This window comes from Silene latifolia, chromosome 7, assembly GCF_048544455.1.
Source record: "Silene latifolia isolate original U9 population chromosome 7, ASM4854445v1, whole genome shotgun sequence".
Classification (NCBI taxonomy): domain Eukaryota; kingdom Viridiplantae; phylum Streptophyta; class Magnoliopsida; order Caryophyllales; family Caryophyllaceae; genus Silene; species Silene latifolia.
In genome coordinates, this window is record NC_133532.1 from 120,645,000 (window position 1) to 120,664,231 (window position 19,232).

General features: G+C 34.9%; 1 protein-coding gene across 1 annotated transcript; it reads right to left on the reverse strand.

Annotated features, from left to right (window-relative positions):
- Positions 1-3,164: 3,164 nt before the first annotated feature.
- Positions 3,165-7,327, reverse strand: LOC141592801 (protein DETOXIFICATION 16-like). Its single transcript, XM_074413629.1, has 8 exons — positions 7,016-7,327; positions 5,303-5,847; positions 5,111-5,197; positions 4,931-4,987; positions 4,550-4,788; positions 4,331-4,449; positions 4,154-4,240; positions 3,165-3,717 (listed from the first exon to the last, which is right to left on the reverse strand). The coding sequence occupies exons 1-8, from the start codon at positions 7,235-7,237 to the stop codon at positions 3,634-3,636; spliced, it is 1,440 nt and encodes a 479-aa protein (XP_074269730.1). The 5' UTR covers positions 7,238-7,327; the 3' UTR covers positions 3,165-3,633.
- Between the last annotated feature and the right edge of the window lie 11,905 nt (positions 7,328-19,232).

Sequence of the window (19,232 nt, forward strand, 5' to 3'; positions counted from 1 at the left end):
TAATCTATAAGCAATATATAGCAAACTAACCATTTTAAATAATAAAATTTAATTTCAACAAAAAAAACAATGGTTATCTCATCCTCCATTTTATGCTAATTTCAAGATTTCAATTGGGTCCTTATCACTCCAACCTAAACCCATCAATGTACGTTTCAAGTCACTAGCAAACACACATTTGTGATTTATTAATGAGAAAAAAATTCGCGACAATTCCCTTAGTTCTCCAAATACACAATGTGGAAAAGATACATATTCCACATATGTATTCAGAGAACATTGGAGAAAATTGCAACCAAATTCTTTTCTCATTAATAAAATCACAACTATATGTTTACTACCTAAGTGACTTGAAGCGCATAAAGACAATCCCAAAATGGGGACTATTCAAGAATTGCTCCTAATGAGTAATTCTTGAACGGGTACTAGGTCATTATATATTAAACAAGTTGTCAAAATTATAAGGCAAATTTATACAATTCCCTAATCAAATGACATTACTAATTTAACAAATTTATACATCATGCTCATTCTAACTTAATTTCGTTAATTATAAGGCAAATTTATACAATCCTAACATTATACTACCTTCATAAAACTATACTACCTTCAACAATACTACTTCAATATTACTAAAACTAAGTTACTACCTTCAATAATACTAATATTATCAAGATAACCTTCAATTACATCCCCTAATCAAATCACATTACTAATTTAACAAAAACCCCAATTTCTAACCCTAACTCAAATTAATTAACAAAAATGCTAATTAAATTACAACTACATACATTAATAAGCATCACTAATGTATAAATTACAACTAGATACTAAATAAGCATCACAACTTAAACAAAATATGAAGGATTGAAGTAATTAAATCAATTTGAGTCGAAAACAAACCTTTATTAAAAAGAAAAACAAAGGGTCGGTAGTGATGTGGTGATGTGGTGTGCGGATGGCGGCGGCGAGTGGTGGCGTCCGGTGGTCGTTGTAGTTGGTGGTGGCGTCGGGTCGTCGGGTTTCTTGGCGATTTTTTTTTTTTGGTTGATGATAGAATGAATGAGGGACGGGTGAAGAAAGCGGCAAAAAAAAATTAACAGGCTATTAGCGACCGTTTTTGGTCGCCAAATTGGCGACGGTATTAGTCGCCAAATTTGGCGATCTGCTTTTGATCGCCAAATTGGATAATATTCGGTCGCCCTTGGATTTCATACGGATTTTTGGATAAAAAGCTACGGTCGCCAAATTGGCGACTGTTTTCCGTCGCCCGAGTTTTTTTATCTGTCGCCAAATTGGCGACTGTAGCATGCCTGTCGCCTTTGTCTTGTTTTCTTGTAGTGTATTTATTTAATTTATGTAATTTACAAGCAAATTTTGTAAATACTTTAAGTGAAATTAAACACTAATAATAGAATTAATAATACCATGTTGCAGAAACAAATAATCTAACAGCTAGAAATACAATATTTACGGAAACGATATCAAACAAATATTATGTGCAATATATATGGTGCTGGAATCATGGGTGAACAACGGCTCTGATCTTATTATTTTACCTGTCTTAAACCTTAAGATGGAACGATAAGCCGAAGCCGTGGCCCTTAATATGTCATTAACCGATGGACCCGGGTTTGATTTGAGGTTGGAGACTGGCATGGGCTATATTGATTTCGATGTTATTATGAAGGGCGAAGTTGATTTTCAGATATTTACTGTTTCCTGTCAGCATGTCGTCGTTAATATTACTAGAACTTCTGCTTTATATGCTTCGTCTCCTTCATCGCCAAGTACAAGTAATAAATTTCAAAGCATCGATTGCAGTTCCTTTGCCTACAACATTATTCCTCTTATAAAATGATGATCAGAGTCTAATTTTTTTGTGATATTTTGTGTGTGCAGCAGATTCTCTATTTTTTTGGGGGTTTTTTTGTCGAACACGACCTTTAAAAAACTTTTTTTTCCAAACACAACTTTTAAATTTTTTTTTTTGTGAAACACAACCTTTAATAATTTTTTTTTTTTGTTAAATACGACATTTTGGCTAGAGTTTGAACACTTGCAATGAGGTGACTTTCAGTCGATGTTTGAGATAGCAAACGAGATCGGTTTGAGGTGTTTTTAGACTCGTTGGAAAGGTGGGAGTACAAGCTTTCCAGGCATTATCAATACGGCGGTGATAGGTGGCCATATGTGGGGTTTATTGGTGTGTAAAGTAAGGCTGGTCAAGGAGTGAATTGGTGTTTTTCTGATTTGTTTCTCTCTCTCCAATTCACTCCTTGACCAGCCTTACTTTACACACCAATAGACCCCACATAAAGCCACCTATCACCACCGTATTGGTAACCCTTGGAAAGTTTGTACTACCACCTTTCCAAAGAGTCTAAGAACACCTCAAATCGAACTCGTTTGCTATCTCAAATATCGGCTTAAAGTCACCCTATTGCAAGTGGTTAAACTATGGCCAAAATGTCGTGTTTTACAAAAAAAAATTATTAAAGGTTGTGTTTTACAAACTTTTTTTTTTAAAGGTGGTGTTTGGCAAAAAAAGTTTTTTAAAGATTGTGTTTGACAAAAAAACCTTTTTTTAACGAAAATTTTCCATGGTGCCCTTGAACTTTGGCAGATTACACATGGTGCCCTCTCATTTTAAGTTTCTATATATGATACTCCTGTGTTTATCTTTTTCATTCTCAGAATACCCTTTTGACAAAATTACTCATCTAATTACTCATAGGAGTAATGGGCTAATGGCGTTAGGATGGAAGTTTTCGAGGGTACCATGGAAAATTTCCGGTTTTTTTTTTTTTTTTTTGGAAATTCTAGCATGTACCCATATATGTAATCCCCAGATTATTTAAATGTAGTGGGGTTTTCAACCGGAATCAATATAGACTCGGGATTGATATAGTACGGGTTTGGAGGTGAGGAGTGCACACCTATATAATCGGATTGCCGGGTTTATGGGTTATTAGATGATTATAAAGTTAATACGGAGTATGTTTCATGAATTGTTTCGACTCCTGTCGAGGTGGTAACACCGGTTGTTGCGATTTATGGTTTTTAGCCAATTTTCGCGCAAGTTTATAATGTTTGTCTCGTCCTGGTTGCGGTTTATAATGTTAGCATATAAATACAAGATTATTGTTCATCAAGCAAAGATATGAACATGAAAAGAATTCCATAATATGGGGGACAAAGCATATTTACAAAAACTCCGTTAAGTATTCTCTCGATCTTTGCCTAGAATAAGAGGGACTAAGCCGTCTTATCTTACAAGAGGATCAAATTTTCCTACTAGATTTTTATCCCAATTGCACTTGATGGGGATTAAATTCTCCTACTACTAACAGAGTAACAGTTAATAAACTCCTATTTTACTCCAGTTGCACTATTTGCATAAAGTTGCATCACTCTTTATGTTCCTCTTAACGTTATGCAGAACACGGAAATCATTCGCAGCCACCATCTTGATCGTGTAGAGATCCTCTTTATTTCCTAAAAAGAAATAGAGATTCCATTTCCTTTCGGTGGTTTGACATCACCGAACGGACTTGAATTAATGTAAAAAAATAAACGGATAATGAGATTTGGTTAAGAAATTATTATTATTAAAATTATTAAATGGGTTTGTTAGGAAATTAACTCTCCATTTCCTAAAAGAAACGAAGAGGATCCTAATTCATCTTGATCAACCCTTGCCATTGCTTTCCTTCCCTACAAATACAGTAAGACAATAATTTTGAGATAAATTACGAGGGAAAGAAGATAATAAAATTGGGATGGATGGAGTAACACAAAACTAATCAATAATGTATTTTAGAAAAGTATTTCGGTTTACGGTCCAGTCTATGATTCATTTGATTTAATTCAGTTCTATATCGAAGTAACTTGAACACGTGAACTATAGACCAGATTGCAAACACGAAACTAAATTGTAAACAAAATAACTCTAAGAGGAATTGAACTCACGATTGTGTCAAAATCTTTATATACTTAAGAATAGACTTGGTAAAATTGACCCAACCCGTATCCAAATGGTATCATTTACTTTCGTTTTCCGTATCATTTTTCTCCCTTTGGCTCCAAATGATCCAAGCAAAAATAAAAGGTAACATGGATTACAAAAACAAAAAACAGAAACCTTGAGTACCTCTTTTTTCCAATCAGTGGACATAACTACTACGACAAGCACCACAACGGGGATACACAGCCCACATATGATACCCATCCACAGTCCCTGCATACAGCGAAGGAGATCACTCAAAGTTGATTCGTAATCTTTACTTGCTGTTGCTGCAAGTGAAGAAGATGAACTAAAAGTACATACCGTGCCTCGGAGATGCAGAACAAAAGCGAACACCACTGCACATGGAACTGCAACCAAGTAATATGCCCCCAGATTTATTAGAGAGCACATTTTTTGCCATCCCAAACCTCTTGCAGCTCCTATAAATCATACGACATCAACACCATATTAATTATCTGCGATCTATACTTCGTAGAAAATAATAATTAATAATTACTCGGTTATATACAGAAATTGAACCTGAAAGTACGCATTGAAATCCATCCAAGAAATCAGAGATAGCGAGTAAAAGCATCATCTTTGCCACATATTTGACCACTTTATCGTCTTTACTATACAATTTCCCCCAAACGTGGCGAACTAATATAGTTATTGCTGCAACCACTACTCCCTGTGACAGTGACATAATGACCATAACAAAGAGCGCTAAGCGGGCTGCTCTCGGTCGACCTCCCCCCAGTTCGTTTGCTACCCTTGTGCTACAAGCAAAACATTTATATCAAGTAGATGAGTTCAAAGGAAACTTTGCAATATAGACAACGCGAAATATCATTTTATATCAGAGAAATGAGTTACTAGTATATGACAAAGGTTAAGGCAGTAGCATCCTACAAATCTTACCTAATAGCACCACCAAGGCCTACAGAAATCATATACACGATCCAGCATGTGCTGAGGCTGCAAAATGACAATGGCAAACTAATTACTCCGAGTGAAGTATATACTACTTAGTCTCAAGAAATAGTTTTGAATTGAAACACGGAGATAGTATTACGTATTATGAAAGCAGAAAAACACAACCTTATTGATAACACTGATGTCTCAAGCTTGGGATTTGGCAAAAGACCTGCTAGAAGTACTACCATTTCGAACGACCAATACTCTAGGCTGAAATTCAGAATGAAAACAGTTTAATACAAGCGTATGTAACAACGCCTACTAACAACACGTTGAACCAATAATGAATGAGAGCATAGCTCATTGTGTACCTACCATATCATAAATGCTGACGGAATAGCAAGCTTGATAAAGCTCCATATATCACGAAAGGCTTCCCTTGAAAACCCTGTCCAAGTCTTCATCCAGGCAGGAGAGAACCTTAAGTAGGCTACTAGGAGTAGGAAGTTGATCCAGTATGATATGCCATTTGCTAAGGCTGCTCCTTTGATTCCAAGTCCTAGCTTGAAGACGAGGATCCAACAGACCAAAACATGGAAAGCGGCTGTCAGTCCAGACGTATACACCATCGGAAAGACAATGTTTTGAGTCTGGAAAAACCGAGTGAGGCACTGCAGCAACGCGTACCCAAAGAGGCTAGGAATCATCCACCGGTTGTAAATCCCCGCTCCAGTTGCTATCTCATGGTTTTGATGACAAATGATTAGCAGTTCGCTTGTATAGTACCAAACTACTGCTAATGGAACGCAGGAAACCAGGAGAACCAACATTGCTCGCTGGGTGTAAATCCCAAGCATGCCATACTTTCTGGCTCCATATGATAGCCCACAGAGGGTCTCGAGCGCACTCGCCATACCTAGCTGTGAGTCACAGTTATACATAAATGACCTTCTATGTTGGTTTATTTTTATTGTACAAAAATTGAGGAACAAACAAGGATATGGATAAAATTCCAAGTTACTTAAAGTTATGGGCTACGTTGCTCAACCCTCCTTTGGAACTACGGACGAACCTACAGCTAAAATTTTGGGGTAACAATTTTTCCTTATGTTGCTTTATACTTATGTTAAGGTCTCCTATTAAGAATTTTTGGTAGCAAAAATCGATAATCTGAACCATTTTTTAGAAGTTTGGGGTAGCGGGTGATACCCCTTGCTACTAGCAAGGTCCCCCTTGTTTGGGAGTATTTGACACGGGTGTGTCTCAAGTGTCGAAGTCAGCCATTTTTATGAAAATATGCATATTTGGGCATAATCATCACAACATTCCTGATCATAAAAGCTACCGTCTTCTTCATCCTTGACTCAATTTCGATAATTAACTCGACTTGTATATATATAATAACGTAGTTGTTTTTCATGGACGAAAATTACTCTTTCATGGACTTTTTGCGATTACTTTTCCATACAAAAACCAAAATAAACAAACTCTCTGAAGTTCTCTTCCTCACAAAATTACTCCCTCCGTCCCGGTCAATTGTTGTTCTTTGGTTTTGGCACAAAGACAAGGGGCCAATTACTAAATGACAAGTGGAACAAATTGAATGTGAATGATCAAATTGCTTCATCAAGTTCATTCTTAAAATAGAAAGGACAACAATTGACTGAGACACACAGAATGGAATAGGACAACAAATGACCACGACAAAGGGAGTAATCAAATCCGTCAAATTATTCAATCATAAATGCTAATTCTCATGTCGATCAAACAATAATTCTAATTTATTAACTTTTAAGTATGCTATATCACTATTTCTTATCACAAACAAAATGAAAAGGTTGTACTATGCATTTTTGCAGAGATACTCATCTTTCCAGAAAATGAAATTATGCAAATGGCGGAAGTTCATAACTGCATTAGAAATCCAATTAACCAATGAACAAATACATGTATAAATGACACCTTATTAGGACCGATTATTAAAGGTTTTGGGGTAATTCTAGGGTAAGACCTCTTCAATGTGGATGTTATTAATTATGTCCATAATTGAGCATAACCCTATAATAAAAAAGAGAAGTTACGACTTACGAGAACGTAAAACCCAGTGACGGAAGCAAAAGAAGTCGCCAGAGAAGCGCTGGATAACTGAAGCTCGCCGAGATGTCCAACAAACATGACGGAGATCACTTGAATGCAGTACTGTAGAATTGTAACTGCAATCAACGGTGCCGCTAACCATAATTGCAGCTTCGCTTCTTGCATAATCTCATTCCTACTTCCCCATCTCTCATTGCCTTCTCCCGTTTCCATAATGTAATTGTTATTGAAGTTTGAACAGGGGAGAGTTGGAGAGTTTATAGTGTAAAAATGCAATAAATTAAGGTATTTGTGGGTGGTCCTATAAATAAGAGTGGGTGGGTCATTGATTATGCACAAATTCTCATTTAAGACATGTCAGGTTGCTCGTATGGGTATGGGTCTTGGATTATATTTAAACCTGGTAAAATTGAGTCAACCCGAATGATTTGACTTGTTACTCGAACTCAGGATCTGAACTTGATCCGAATCAGAACAGACCCGGAGTGTAACCCGACCCAAATTTTTATTGTTGTAAACTAATTATTATTCACAAATAACCTGATAATAGTTAATCCGAACCCAAAATGACCCGACACAACCCGAAGTGTGAAGATCTAAAATTGACCTGACCCGATTGACCCGTTTGCCAGGTTTATCTTGGATCGTGTTAGAATACGGATCGGCTCGAATATAGGCCCAGCCAAATATGGATCAGGTTAGAATACAGGTTCGATCAAACATGGGACTAGTAATACGAGGGACGGGCCAGGTTCGAGTCAGAACACATGTTAAAAATTAGTTTCTTTTCACCGTTTTTAAATCGAAAAATATTTTTAAAAAACTAAAGCATATACTTTAATATTGATATTTTAATCTTATTTAATCTTTGCATCAATTATAAGGAAAGAATCTCCTATCTACTAAAAGAATAGATGAACTCACAAGTTTTCTCTCCAAACGCTTCTTTTTAAATACGGAAGCTAATGACAATTTAAGTGTATGCTCTAAATAAGGAAAATAATAATTATAATTTATTACATTATAATATTTTTTTTATTAAAATTAATATTTTCATCAAATTATATAATTTTCACTGAATTCTAAACTATAATCTTTTAATTAAATCTTTTATTGATGTTATTATTTGAGAATCACTTGCCCACACTACATATAAACAAAACTATAAATCGTTTTTATTACTTTCATGATAAGAAAAATTGAGAGAATATATAAATTGGAATCTTTAGCTTTGTGGTATAAAAAATATTTTAGTTAAAAATATATTTCAACACATAACTCAATTCTCTTTGATTAATTTTCAGTTTTTTTTCTCAAAACAAAATACAATAACGAGAAAAGTGAACAATTAATGAGATAACACTATTATTTAAATATCTTATTAAAAATTATATGTAATTTTAATAATGATTTCACTATAAAAGTTACACGGAATTGATTTTTTAATTATGTTTGCAATTTGAAGTACTAAATTAATATTTTTTAGTTATTTTTTCAAATATAAGTAATTTATAATATTACATGCAAAATCTTGATTTATCTTTGATCCAATAAGTCGATCTATTCCGGCTAGGTTTCGATCTTAAATTAAAGAGATATTTCAGGTTCGTGCCGAAAGGGTCACGGGGAGATTTCCCGGTCCTAATTCTGGTAAAACGGGTTATGTTTACAGACCAGGTCGAAAGTTGACAGTTCTACTTCCTAGTTCCACCCCTCCATTGTAATTTTCCAATTTACTTTTTAAGGATCAAAGTGTGAAAAATCGGAAATTAAACGGATCGTTGAGATTTGACATTTTGCACGAAATGCACTTCCTAAAATCTTAAAGATACTTGAATGTGAAGTTACCAAGGAATTATATATTAAGCATACACAAATTCTCATTTATGATGGGTATATCTTGCGACGGGTTAATTACCACCCATATGGGTAGATAAGACAAAAGCAGAGTGTAAAAGAAGTAGCAATCTGTTTTGTCTTATCTACTCACATGAGTAATACTTAATCCGTCGCAAACTTATGGCGGATATGCCCGTCATAAGGGAGACTTGCTGTTAAGCGAACTATGTTAACTCTTAACAAGTAAAGTGTTTGAAAATGGGGAACATGGTGAACATTAGAATAAAAGGGTCGAGTAATAACGTGCTATATTTCATCCATATGACGCGATATTCATCAAGGGTCAAACTTTGTTATAAGGACAAATTAAAGTTATGCCAAAAGTTTGGCAAAACTAAAGCTATGATTCTCTCTTTTATATGTGGAGTAAATAAATATTCTATTAATTAATTGGTTAGAAATACTTTGTTTTTGAGGAGTAAAAAGGAAAACGTTACGAAAAAGCTAATATGAGAGTCCGTTTTTAAAATAATGTTCAAAAATAAAATATTTGTCGTTTTGGGTCGGTTTTGAAAATATTTGTCAAAATGGTGTCCACGTAGGCTCGGGTTTTCAAAACCTGAAATACAGAACAAACACGCCATTGACAATGGCGTGTTATAAGTTAGTAAGAAGGTCAGTCGTAAAATAAAATAACAAGGCAAGACACGCCACTACGAATGGCGGGTTTTATCCAAGAAACACGCCAAAGCCATTGGCGTGTTTGTTCATTTGCAATGAAAACCAAACCGTCCCTCATAAAGTGTACTGCAACTTTTTCAATAAATCAAGTCAGTCTAAAAATCAACCATTCTCTTTAGTTCATCCTCTCAACCACTTCATACCTCCATAAATCCTCCACTTCATACCTTCATCTATTGTTAACTTCCACAACAAACCAAAACACCTCACCTTTTCATAAATCCGGCCGCCAGACCAAGTTGATGGCGATTGAAAATGGTGATTGATGTCGATTCGAAATATTGATTGATATCGAGTTTGGGGATCCGAAAATTGGCAAGAGGAGAACGGTTGGTGGTTTGCTTGTGGTTGATTTAGGGTGGAGCTATGGTGGCTCGATTGCGGTGACGGCGAGAAATCGAAGGTAGAATTGGCCCTCAACGTTTTAATCATCACTGAGCTCACAAATTACAACATAATAGAGAAATTCAAGGAACAAAATTCACCCACTTTAGGTGTAATGTGTTCCCTGACACCAAACCTTAATTAAAGGGGGAGGGAAAAGTGGTATTTGATGGGTAAGATCCAATATGGGACAGTACTAGAAGATGAGAAATGAGAGACTCATTTATTTATGCATCAGATTTTAGCGTCTATGATACACGCCACTGCAAATGGCGTTTGTGTTACCATAGACACGCCAGTCCCAATGGCGTGTCTGTTTTGATTCACTTTCTGCCAGTCTGCCTTTCTTGCTCCCTTTAAACACGCCATTACCAATGGCGTGTTTGTTCCGTGTTTTAGGTTTTGAAAACCCGAGCCTACGTGGACGCCATTTTAACAAATATTTTCAAAACCGACCCAAAACGACAAATATTTTATTTTTGAGCATTATTTTAAAAACGGACTCCTAATATGAAGTAATGAATCACAAGTCCGCAAACGACACATCCCTTTAAAAGTTCCAGTAGCAAATGACATGGAATCTAAGGTACTTTCCTTTACATGAGCTTTCAAAACTGATCGATTAAAAGTGAGACATGTCAAATGAGTGAATGAGACAATGTGATGATTGTGTATCTATGACTCTTCACTTCTACAACCACATATTCTCTACCATGAGCATCTCAAATCCATGTTCACTGATGTAGTGATGTGGTCATACTAATAGGAGTACTAGATGTAGGCTTTGTTTTTTTGGATTTATAAGAGTTGAATTGAATTTATAAGAGCTGTTGCTTTTATTTTTACTCGAGTTAACTTTGTTATTGCTAAGGAGATGGGAGCCCAGATAGTATTTCGGTTGCCCACCAATTTCTTGAAAATTTGTTCCGATCTCTCAAAATAATAATAATAATAATAATAATAATAATAACAACAACAATAATAATAATAATTTGCATTAGCTATGTTTTACTCATATATAAAATCCTTTTCTAATCTTCTGACTTCTCCCTTTTTCATTCCTCGCAGTGAATGATATGTCAAGAATTAGGCTTCACGTGTCACAAATCCAAATATAAGGTAACAGATTGTATTTTTTCAAATTATTTCCTTTAATTTTAACGTTATTTACGGATAATTTCTTAAGGATAGTTTTTCTATGTATGAGCCACATTTTAATTGGAATTGTTCTACATAATTTGTGGCGGATATACCCGTCACAAGGGATACTTTCTGGGAAGCAAACTATCTCAACTCATAACAAGTAAAGTGTTTGAGAAGGGGAACATGGTGAACATTAGAATAAAAAGGTCGAGTAATAACGTGCTATGTTTCATCCATACCATATGACGTGATATTCATAAAGTGTCAAACATTGTTATAAGGACAAAGTTGGGATAAAAAAGTTATGCCAAAAGCTTGGCCAAACTAAAGTATCATTCTCTCTTTTATAAGTAAAGTAAATAATTATCCATTAATTAGTTAGAATTACTTTGTTTTTGAGGAGTAAAAAGGAAAACGTTATGAAAAGGCGAATATGAAATAATAAATCACAAGTCCAGAAGCGACACGTCCCTTTAAAAGTTCCAGTAGCAAATGACATGAAATCTATTGTACTTTTCTTTAGATCAGCTCTAAAAAATGATCGATTGAAAGTGAGACTCTTAACAACTAAAGTGTTTGAGAAGGGGAACATGGTGAACATTAGAATAAAAGGGTCGAGTAATAACGTGCTATGTTTCATCCATATCATATGACATGATATTCATCAAGTGTCAAACATTGTTATAAGGACAAAGTTGGGATAAGAAACGTTATGTTATGCCAAAAGCTTGGCAAAACTAAAGTATGATTCTCTCTTTTATAAGTAAAGTAAATAAATATTCCATTAATTACATAGAAGTAATTTGTTTTTGAGGAGTAAAAAGGAAAGCGTTTTGAAAAAGCGAATGTGAAATAATGAATCACAAGTCCGCAAGCGACACGTCCCTTTAAAAGTTCCAGTTGCAAATGACATGGAATTTATTGTACTTTCCTTTACATCGGCTCTCAAAACTGATCGATTGAAAGTGAGACTCTTAACAAGTAAAATGTTTGAGAAGGGGAACATGGCGAACATTAGAATAAAAGGGTCGAGTAATAACTGCTATGTTTCATCCATACCATATGACGTGATATTCATCAAGTGTCAAACATTGTTATAAGGACGAAGTTGGGATAAGAAACGTTATGCCAAAAGCTTGGCAAAATTAAAGTATATGATTCTCTCTTTTATAAGTAGAGTAAATAAAAATTCCATTAATTTGTTAGAAGTAATTTGTTTTTGAGGAGTAAAAAGGAAAGCGTTATGAAAAAACGAATATGAAATAATGAATTACAAGTCCGCAAGCGACATGTCCCTTTAAAAGTTCCAGTAGCAAATGACATGGAATCTATTGTACTTTCCTTTACATCAGCTCTCAAAACTGATCGATTGAAAGTGAGACTCTTAACAAGTAAAATGTTTGAGAAGGGGAACATGGTGAACATTAGCATAAAAGGATCGAGTAATAACGTGCTATGTTTCATCCATACCATATGACGTGATATTCATCAAGTGTCAAACATTGTTATAAGGAAAAAGTTGGGATAAGAAAAGTTATGCCAAAAGCTTGGCAAAAGTAAAGTATGATTCTCTCTTTTATATGTAGAGTAAATAAATATTCCGTTAATTAGTTAGAAGTAATTTGTTTTTGAGGAGTAAAAAGGCAAATGTTATGAAAAAGCGAAGGAGTATGAAATAATGAATCACAAGTCCGCAAGCGACACGTCAAATGAGTGAGTGAGACATGTCAAATGAGTGAATGAGACAATGTGATGATTGTGTATCTATGACTCTTCACTTCTACAAGCACATATTTTCTACCAGTAGTACTAAGATATAGTACCGTTTGATTCCGGTTTCACATGGACACAAACATTTTTTGTGTACCTTGAGGGCTGAGGCATGGTTGTCTCTGAGATTTGAGGGTCATGTGCGACATTGTAAATAGGGGCCCTAAATTTATTTTCAATCTCTCCATTAACTTTAACGATAGTAATTTATGTCTCACGCTTGTTATAATTATAGGATTATAGCTTAACGATAATGTGAAATTATAACACATTTGAAATTATATTATTGTCTCTCTATTTAATAACTAATCTACTATAATTTCGAAATTAATTATACACCGTATATTAAAAGTTTACTAGTAAAATCTAATTAACATTCACTTAGAGCACCCACAATAGAGAGGATTGAGCCTCCTCTTAAACCTCCCTCTCCTCTAAGAGGACATCCTCTCTATTGTGGGAACTATGTTGGTTGTCCTCTTGTATAGAGGAAGAAGGGTGCTTCCTCTACTTTTAGAGGAAAGTAGAGGAAAGGAGACATAGGCCCTTGTGCCCACAAGCTAATGTTTATTTGGCATATGGATAATATTTTAATTTATAATTTTTATTTATTATGGAAAAAAAATTACTCAATATACTTATAATTGTTATTGTACATTCATATTTGTTCGAACATATATGGACTATGTTTCAAGGCTCGAACATAAATTAAAAATATGCATCACAATTTAATGTTAAGTTTCATGTATTTTGTTTTATGAATTTTATATCTTACTTTGTATTATGAATTTGATGTATTTTGTTTTATGAATTTCATATGTTATTTAATTTAGCAACACAAACTTTTTTTAACGTTAGTTTTATTAATTTGTAAATTATTAAAACAATATAAAGTAACCCATAATATTAAATATAAATAAAATAAATATAATAATAAGAAAAGTAATATAAGAGGATCCTCTCTATTGTGGAGGAAAAAAGATGTAGTAGAAATGAAGAGGATATAAATAGTGGGAAATGAGGTGGATGAAAGAGGGAATGAGGTGTCAAAAAAATAAAAAGAAAGAGAAAAAATAAGAGGATGAAACCATCCTCTATATTGTGGGTGCTCTTATTTTACCAATAACTCAAAAAGTCAAAAGAGTCTCTATCTTGAAGGAAGATATATATGATGAAAGTTTAAACATATTATTTAGGTCACATACGATGCCAAAAATAATACTCCCTACAACTATCTTCTACTTCAGAAACAAAAAAATACATTAAATTAACAAAATCCGTAATATGAGCAGTCGAAATACGCAACGAGGTAAGAGAAGTAAAGAACAAAGGAGACCCATAAAAATGGAAACGACTGAGAAAGGAGAGCAAAAAGGAGAAAAAGAAAAACAGAAAATAAGAGCACAAGGAGATTTGAACACGCAACCATCAATTCAGTCTTTAACATACACGCTTATAATAATATAACGACTATCAACGGTCCCGCTAACCATAATTGAAGCTTGGCTTCTTGTATAATCTCTTCCCTACGCTACTTCCCCATACCTGATTGCCTTCTCCCGTTTCCAAAATCTTCAAGTTTGAACAGGGGAGAGTAGAAGAGATGAGTCTAAAAATGCAATAAACGAAGGGGTTTTATTAAGGTACTACCTCCATTATTTTATATATGACGTTTTCGTTTTACGAGTAAGCCTTTGACTTTGATTTTTATGAAAAAATACTATAGAAAAAATTATAAAAATCATATCGTTAGATTCGTCATGAAATTTGTTTTCATAAGAGTATACATTTCATATTATTAGCTCATATATTTTGAGAGATATTGAAGAGAGAACTATTTGTCTCAAAATGTGAGAATGAAATATATAAAATAATGGAGGGAGTAGGTGGGAGTGCAATGGGCCATTTTTTTCGTCAGGCAAAACATCAATCCAACAACTCCTACCTACTTTCAAAGGCCTAACAAGGGCAAACTTATGTGCCGCCTGATTAGCATTTCTAGTTTTCTACCAACAAAAGACCAAACAATATATTACGGAGTACTACAAAAGTATGAACTTAAAAGCTAAAATATCATCTTAGTACGAGAAACAAATCACTATGCCCTTTTCCCTTTGCTTTGACCGACTAATTTTATTTGATTTCAAGCTTACCACAATCGACTTTTTAACACAAATCCAGCATCAGAAGAGTGTTACAGAAACAACAACAATAACAACATCAGAGTCTTAATCCCAAAATGATTTGGGGTTGACTGACATGAATCATCCTTTAGAACCGTGCATAGGTGAAGGCACACCTCAAAATCCGAACCAAAAAGAAAAGGAAAAATGAAGAACTCATGTTAATCCAGGTGGTGAATGGATTAAACCTCAAACTGCGAAATGCGGAGTTGAGAGATCCCGAGTTCGACTACTGGGTTAGGCGATCATCACTTGCTGCCGCAGCCCAAGGGGTGGCTTACATGGTCCATGTGGTCGTGCGAGAATGCATGGGCCGGAGGGGATTCAACCCCCTCGTCATCAAAAAAAAAAAATAGAGCGAGAGAGTGAAACATAATACAAAAGTCAAGGTGAACTTATATTTTTAAAAATGAAGTTCATATTTCTTTTATAAAAACTTAAAATTTAAATGGAGAATAAAGATTTGAAAACCGAAGTAAAATTTAAGGGTCCGAAATACCTTAAAAGTGAACCAAGTAAAAATATATAAGAAAGTTGGTAAAAAAAGGTGTAATAAAGAAAAGAAGAACAAATATTTTTTTAAAAATTAAATAAAAATCCTACATATGTCAAATAACAACAAATACTAAAAATCACATGTATCCTTTCCCTCCATTGCGCCCTCTCTATCACTATTCTCTCCTCAAGCCCGAGAAATCTCATATCGTGCTCTATCACTCTCAGTCATGTCTGTCTCGGTCTCCCTCTACCCCTAGGAACCTTTTCTGTTCTCCAAGTCCCCAGCCTTCTAACTGGTACATCAATAGGTCTCCTTCTCACATGGCTAAACCATCTTATTCGATTTTTCATCATCTTGTCCTCTATTGGCGCCACTTTTACCTTTTCCCTAATTACCTCATTCCTTAAATCGATCTTTCCTTGTATGGGAGCACATCCACCTCAACATACGCATCTCCGCCACACCCATCTTTTGAATGTGACCATGTTTCACGGCCCAACACTCGGAGCCGTAAAGTAAGGCATACCTAATTATCGTGCGATAGAATTTTCCCTTTAATCTATGGGGCATATCTTTATCGCATAAAAACTCTGAAGCACTCTTCCATTTCAACCATCCTGCTTTAATTCTGTGAGCCACATATCCTTCTAACTCCCCATCTTTTTTAATAATAGATCCTAGGTATTTGAAAAAAATCTGCCCCCTCAACAACATTTCCATCGAAAATAATACTCCCCGCCTCTGTTGATCTCGACCCCGCCATGTTAGTGAACTGACACCTCAAATACTCGGTCTTACTCCTACTCAGCCTAAACCCACGAGTCTCCAAAGTATGCCTCCACAATTCTAACTTTATCTCCACCCCCTCTTTCGTCTCATTAATCAACACAATATTTTCAGCAAACATCATACACCAAGGGAATAATAATAGTAGTAGTAGTAGTAGTAGTAGTAGTAGTAGTAATAATAATAATAATAATAATAGTACTACTACTACTACTACTACTACTACTACTAATAATAATAATAATAATAATAATAATAATAATAATAATAATAATAATAATAATAATAATAATAATAATGCAATAAAAAACGGATTTTAAGTAAGGTATGTGTGAATAAGGATCCTCTCCATTTCCTCAAAAGAAATTAAGGTCCATTGCTTTTTAAATTATAAGGGTGAGGATGAGAGAGAAGGTTTAGAGAGATAAAAACTCTCTAAAATTCACTCGGTTTTCTTATTCAGCAAGCAATGGCTAGAAGGAAGAAAACAGCGAATAGTCCTCAGAATTCATCAAAATCTTATCATAATTCATCACAAAAAACACAAAAACATGTTGATATACGTCTACAAGGATCAAATAAAAGGAAATATGAGCTGAATTTTTCGTCTCAAGAGTTTGAATCAGATTTGGAATTAATACTGGAGGATGAAGAACAAGATATTGAGCGCATGGAGGAAGCGTTACCGGGAACACCAGCAGCAAAGGTTCCGCTAATTCAGATCACTCAAGAAGATGTAGCTGGTGAGATTAAATTTTGGTCTTCCTCTGTTGTTTGCTATATCCTAAGTGCAAACCCACCAAGTTCAGTACTAACAGGGTTTCTTAAGAGGGATTGGCAAGCTCAGGGTGTAGATAAATTGCTTTCATGCCAAATGGTATATTCTTAGTTAGATTTAAAACTAAAGAGCAACAACAGTTTGTTTTGAACAATGGATATCTGCTATTTGATAATAAATTGGTTATCATTAAAGAGTGGAAGCCTGATACAGAATTGGTGAAGCATAATGTTAAAAGGGTACCTATATGTATGAAAATGTTTGGTTTAGATGTCAAATACTGGAGAGGTGATTGTCTGAAGAAGCTTAGTAGTGGAGTGGGTAAGTTCATCAAATGCGATGAAGCCATACACCATAAACAGTTCTTAGGCTTTGCCCGGGTTATGATTGAAGTTGATATTGACGATGGTCAATTTCCTCTTATGATTGAATTTATGGATGAGAATGACAAAAAATAGACAATTAAGGTGGTATTTGATTGGTTACTAATTACCTGCACTGCTTGTAAGGGTGTGGGTCATGGTGCTAGTCATGGTGCTGACAAATGTAGGAAGGGGGTTGAAAAACCTATGATGAAGAAGGTGTGGAAACCCAAGAAAACTGTGAATGTGCAGAAGGAGCCCGTACAAAAACCAGCTAGAGTGCCTGTGCAACAACCTCTTATGCAAACACCTAGGAATACTGTGGTGACTTCTGTCCTAGTTACAAAGAGCCATGTTGTGGAGGCAACTCTACCTCGGAGGATCCTATCCAAATTGATGAGACAAGAAAATGGTGAGAAGAGAAACTTTACTCCCGGAGGTCTATCCTTTATGGAATCTCTAATCAGTTCACTTGAGAAAACTAGAAGAGGGCTAAGGGAGAATAGGGTGTTTTAAAAAGGGGGCCCAAGCAATGCCATAACTGAATATGGGTAATTGTGGTGCTTAAAACATTAGAGGTCTGAATAATCCAAATAAGAAACATGAAATAAAAAGGTTTCTAAACCTGAATAAAGTGGGCTTGTTTGGTCTGTTAGAAATTAAAATAAAGAGTAGGAACTGGAATAAAGTTAGATCTGCTATTTGTGATAACTGGACCATCTGTACGAATTCTAGTCTTCATCTTGGAGGCAGGATTTGGCTCATTTGGGATCCTGGGGTTTTTTTTATATGGATATCTTGTAGATTCATATCCAAAGTATTCACACAAAGGTTTATCATAAGGCATGGAGGAAGATGTTTTATTTTTTTTGTGGTCTATGGTCTGAACAAATTGGGAGAAAGAGAGGGTTTATGGCACAACATCAGACAGTATCATAGGAATATTGCTGAACCTTGGATGTTGTATGGAGATTTTAATGTTGTTATGGATATAAAAGAGAAAATTGGTGGAGCGGAGATCACAAATGTTGAGGCTAGACCTATGGTAGAAGTAGTTCATGACTGTCATTTGTCTGATGTTTCTGCTGGGGGTGCCTATTTAACATGGTGATAGGCTAACGCACACCTGTGCAAAAATAATATTTATACACTAGACAACAAATGAATGTAGTACTTAGGGGTCGAACCCAAAGGAGACGGGAGTTATTAATTAATTGTTATGGATTGAATTTTACCTTGATAGATTATCGATTGAATGATTGGGTTGAAGTGATAAAACAATAATAAATAAAATATCTAGGGAGGTCGGGTCACACATGCTAATTACGTAAATGCTTATGTTACGTTAGGAAGTTGATTTTATGGTAAATGTTTAGGCTTAAAGACACTCATCTTACGGTATTAGTGTCAACCATAAACCGGGTCCTAGAGAAACTCTCGTTTATGACTAGGTCGTCCTACTACACATGCTTAGTCTAATCCGATTTCGTGCCTCTCGACTTATAGAATGAATTAACAAACTTAATCTACGATTACGGCCAATAACCAAAGATTAAACGTGACGATGCAAACATGTGATAGAGACAATTAGACAATATTAACTTATCCTTATTTTGACATTTATATATTACTTAATCATGCATGGCTTCCCTTACTCCTTAGACAAATGCAACTACTCTAACATGGTGGAAATGTAAATTAAAATAATGATAAATGAAATGGC

Excerpts from the sequence above, each read along its gene's own strand:
- LOC141592801 (XM_074413629.1), bottom strand. The coding sequence starts at position 7,237 with ATGGAAACGGGAGAAGGCAATGAGAGATGGGGAAGTAGGAATGAGATT. Across the intron at positions 5,848-7,015 it reads TCACTGGGTTTTACGTTCTC|CTAGGTATGGCGAGTGCGCT; the intron begins GTAAGTCGTAAC and ends TGTGACTCACAG. Across the intron at positions 4,789-4,930 it reads GGCCTTGGTGGTGCTATTAG|CACAAGGGTAGCAAACGAAC; the intron begins GTAAGATTTGTA and ends TTTTGCTTGTAG.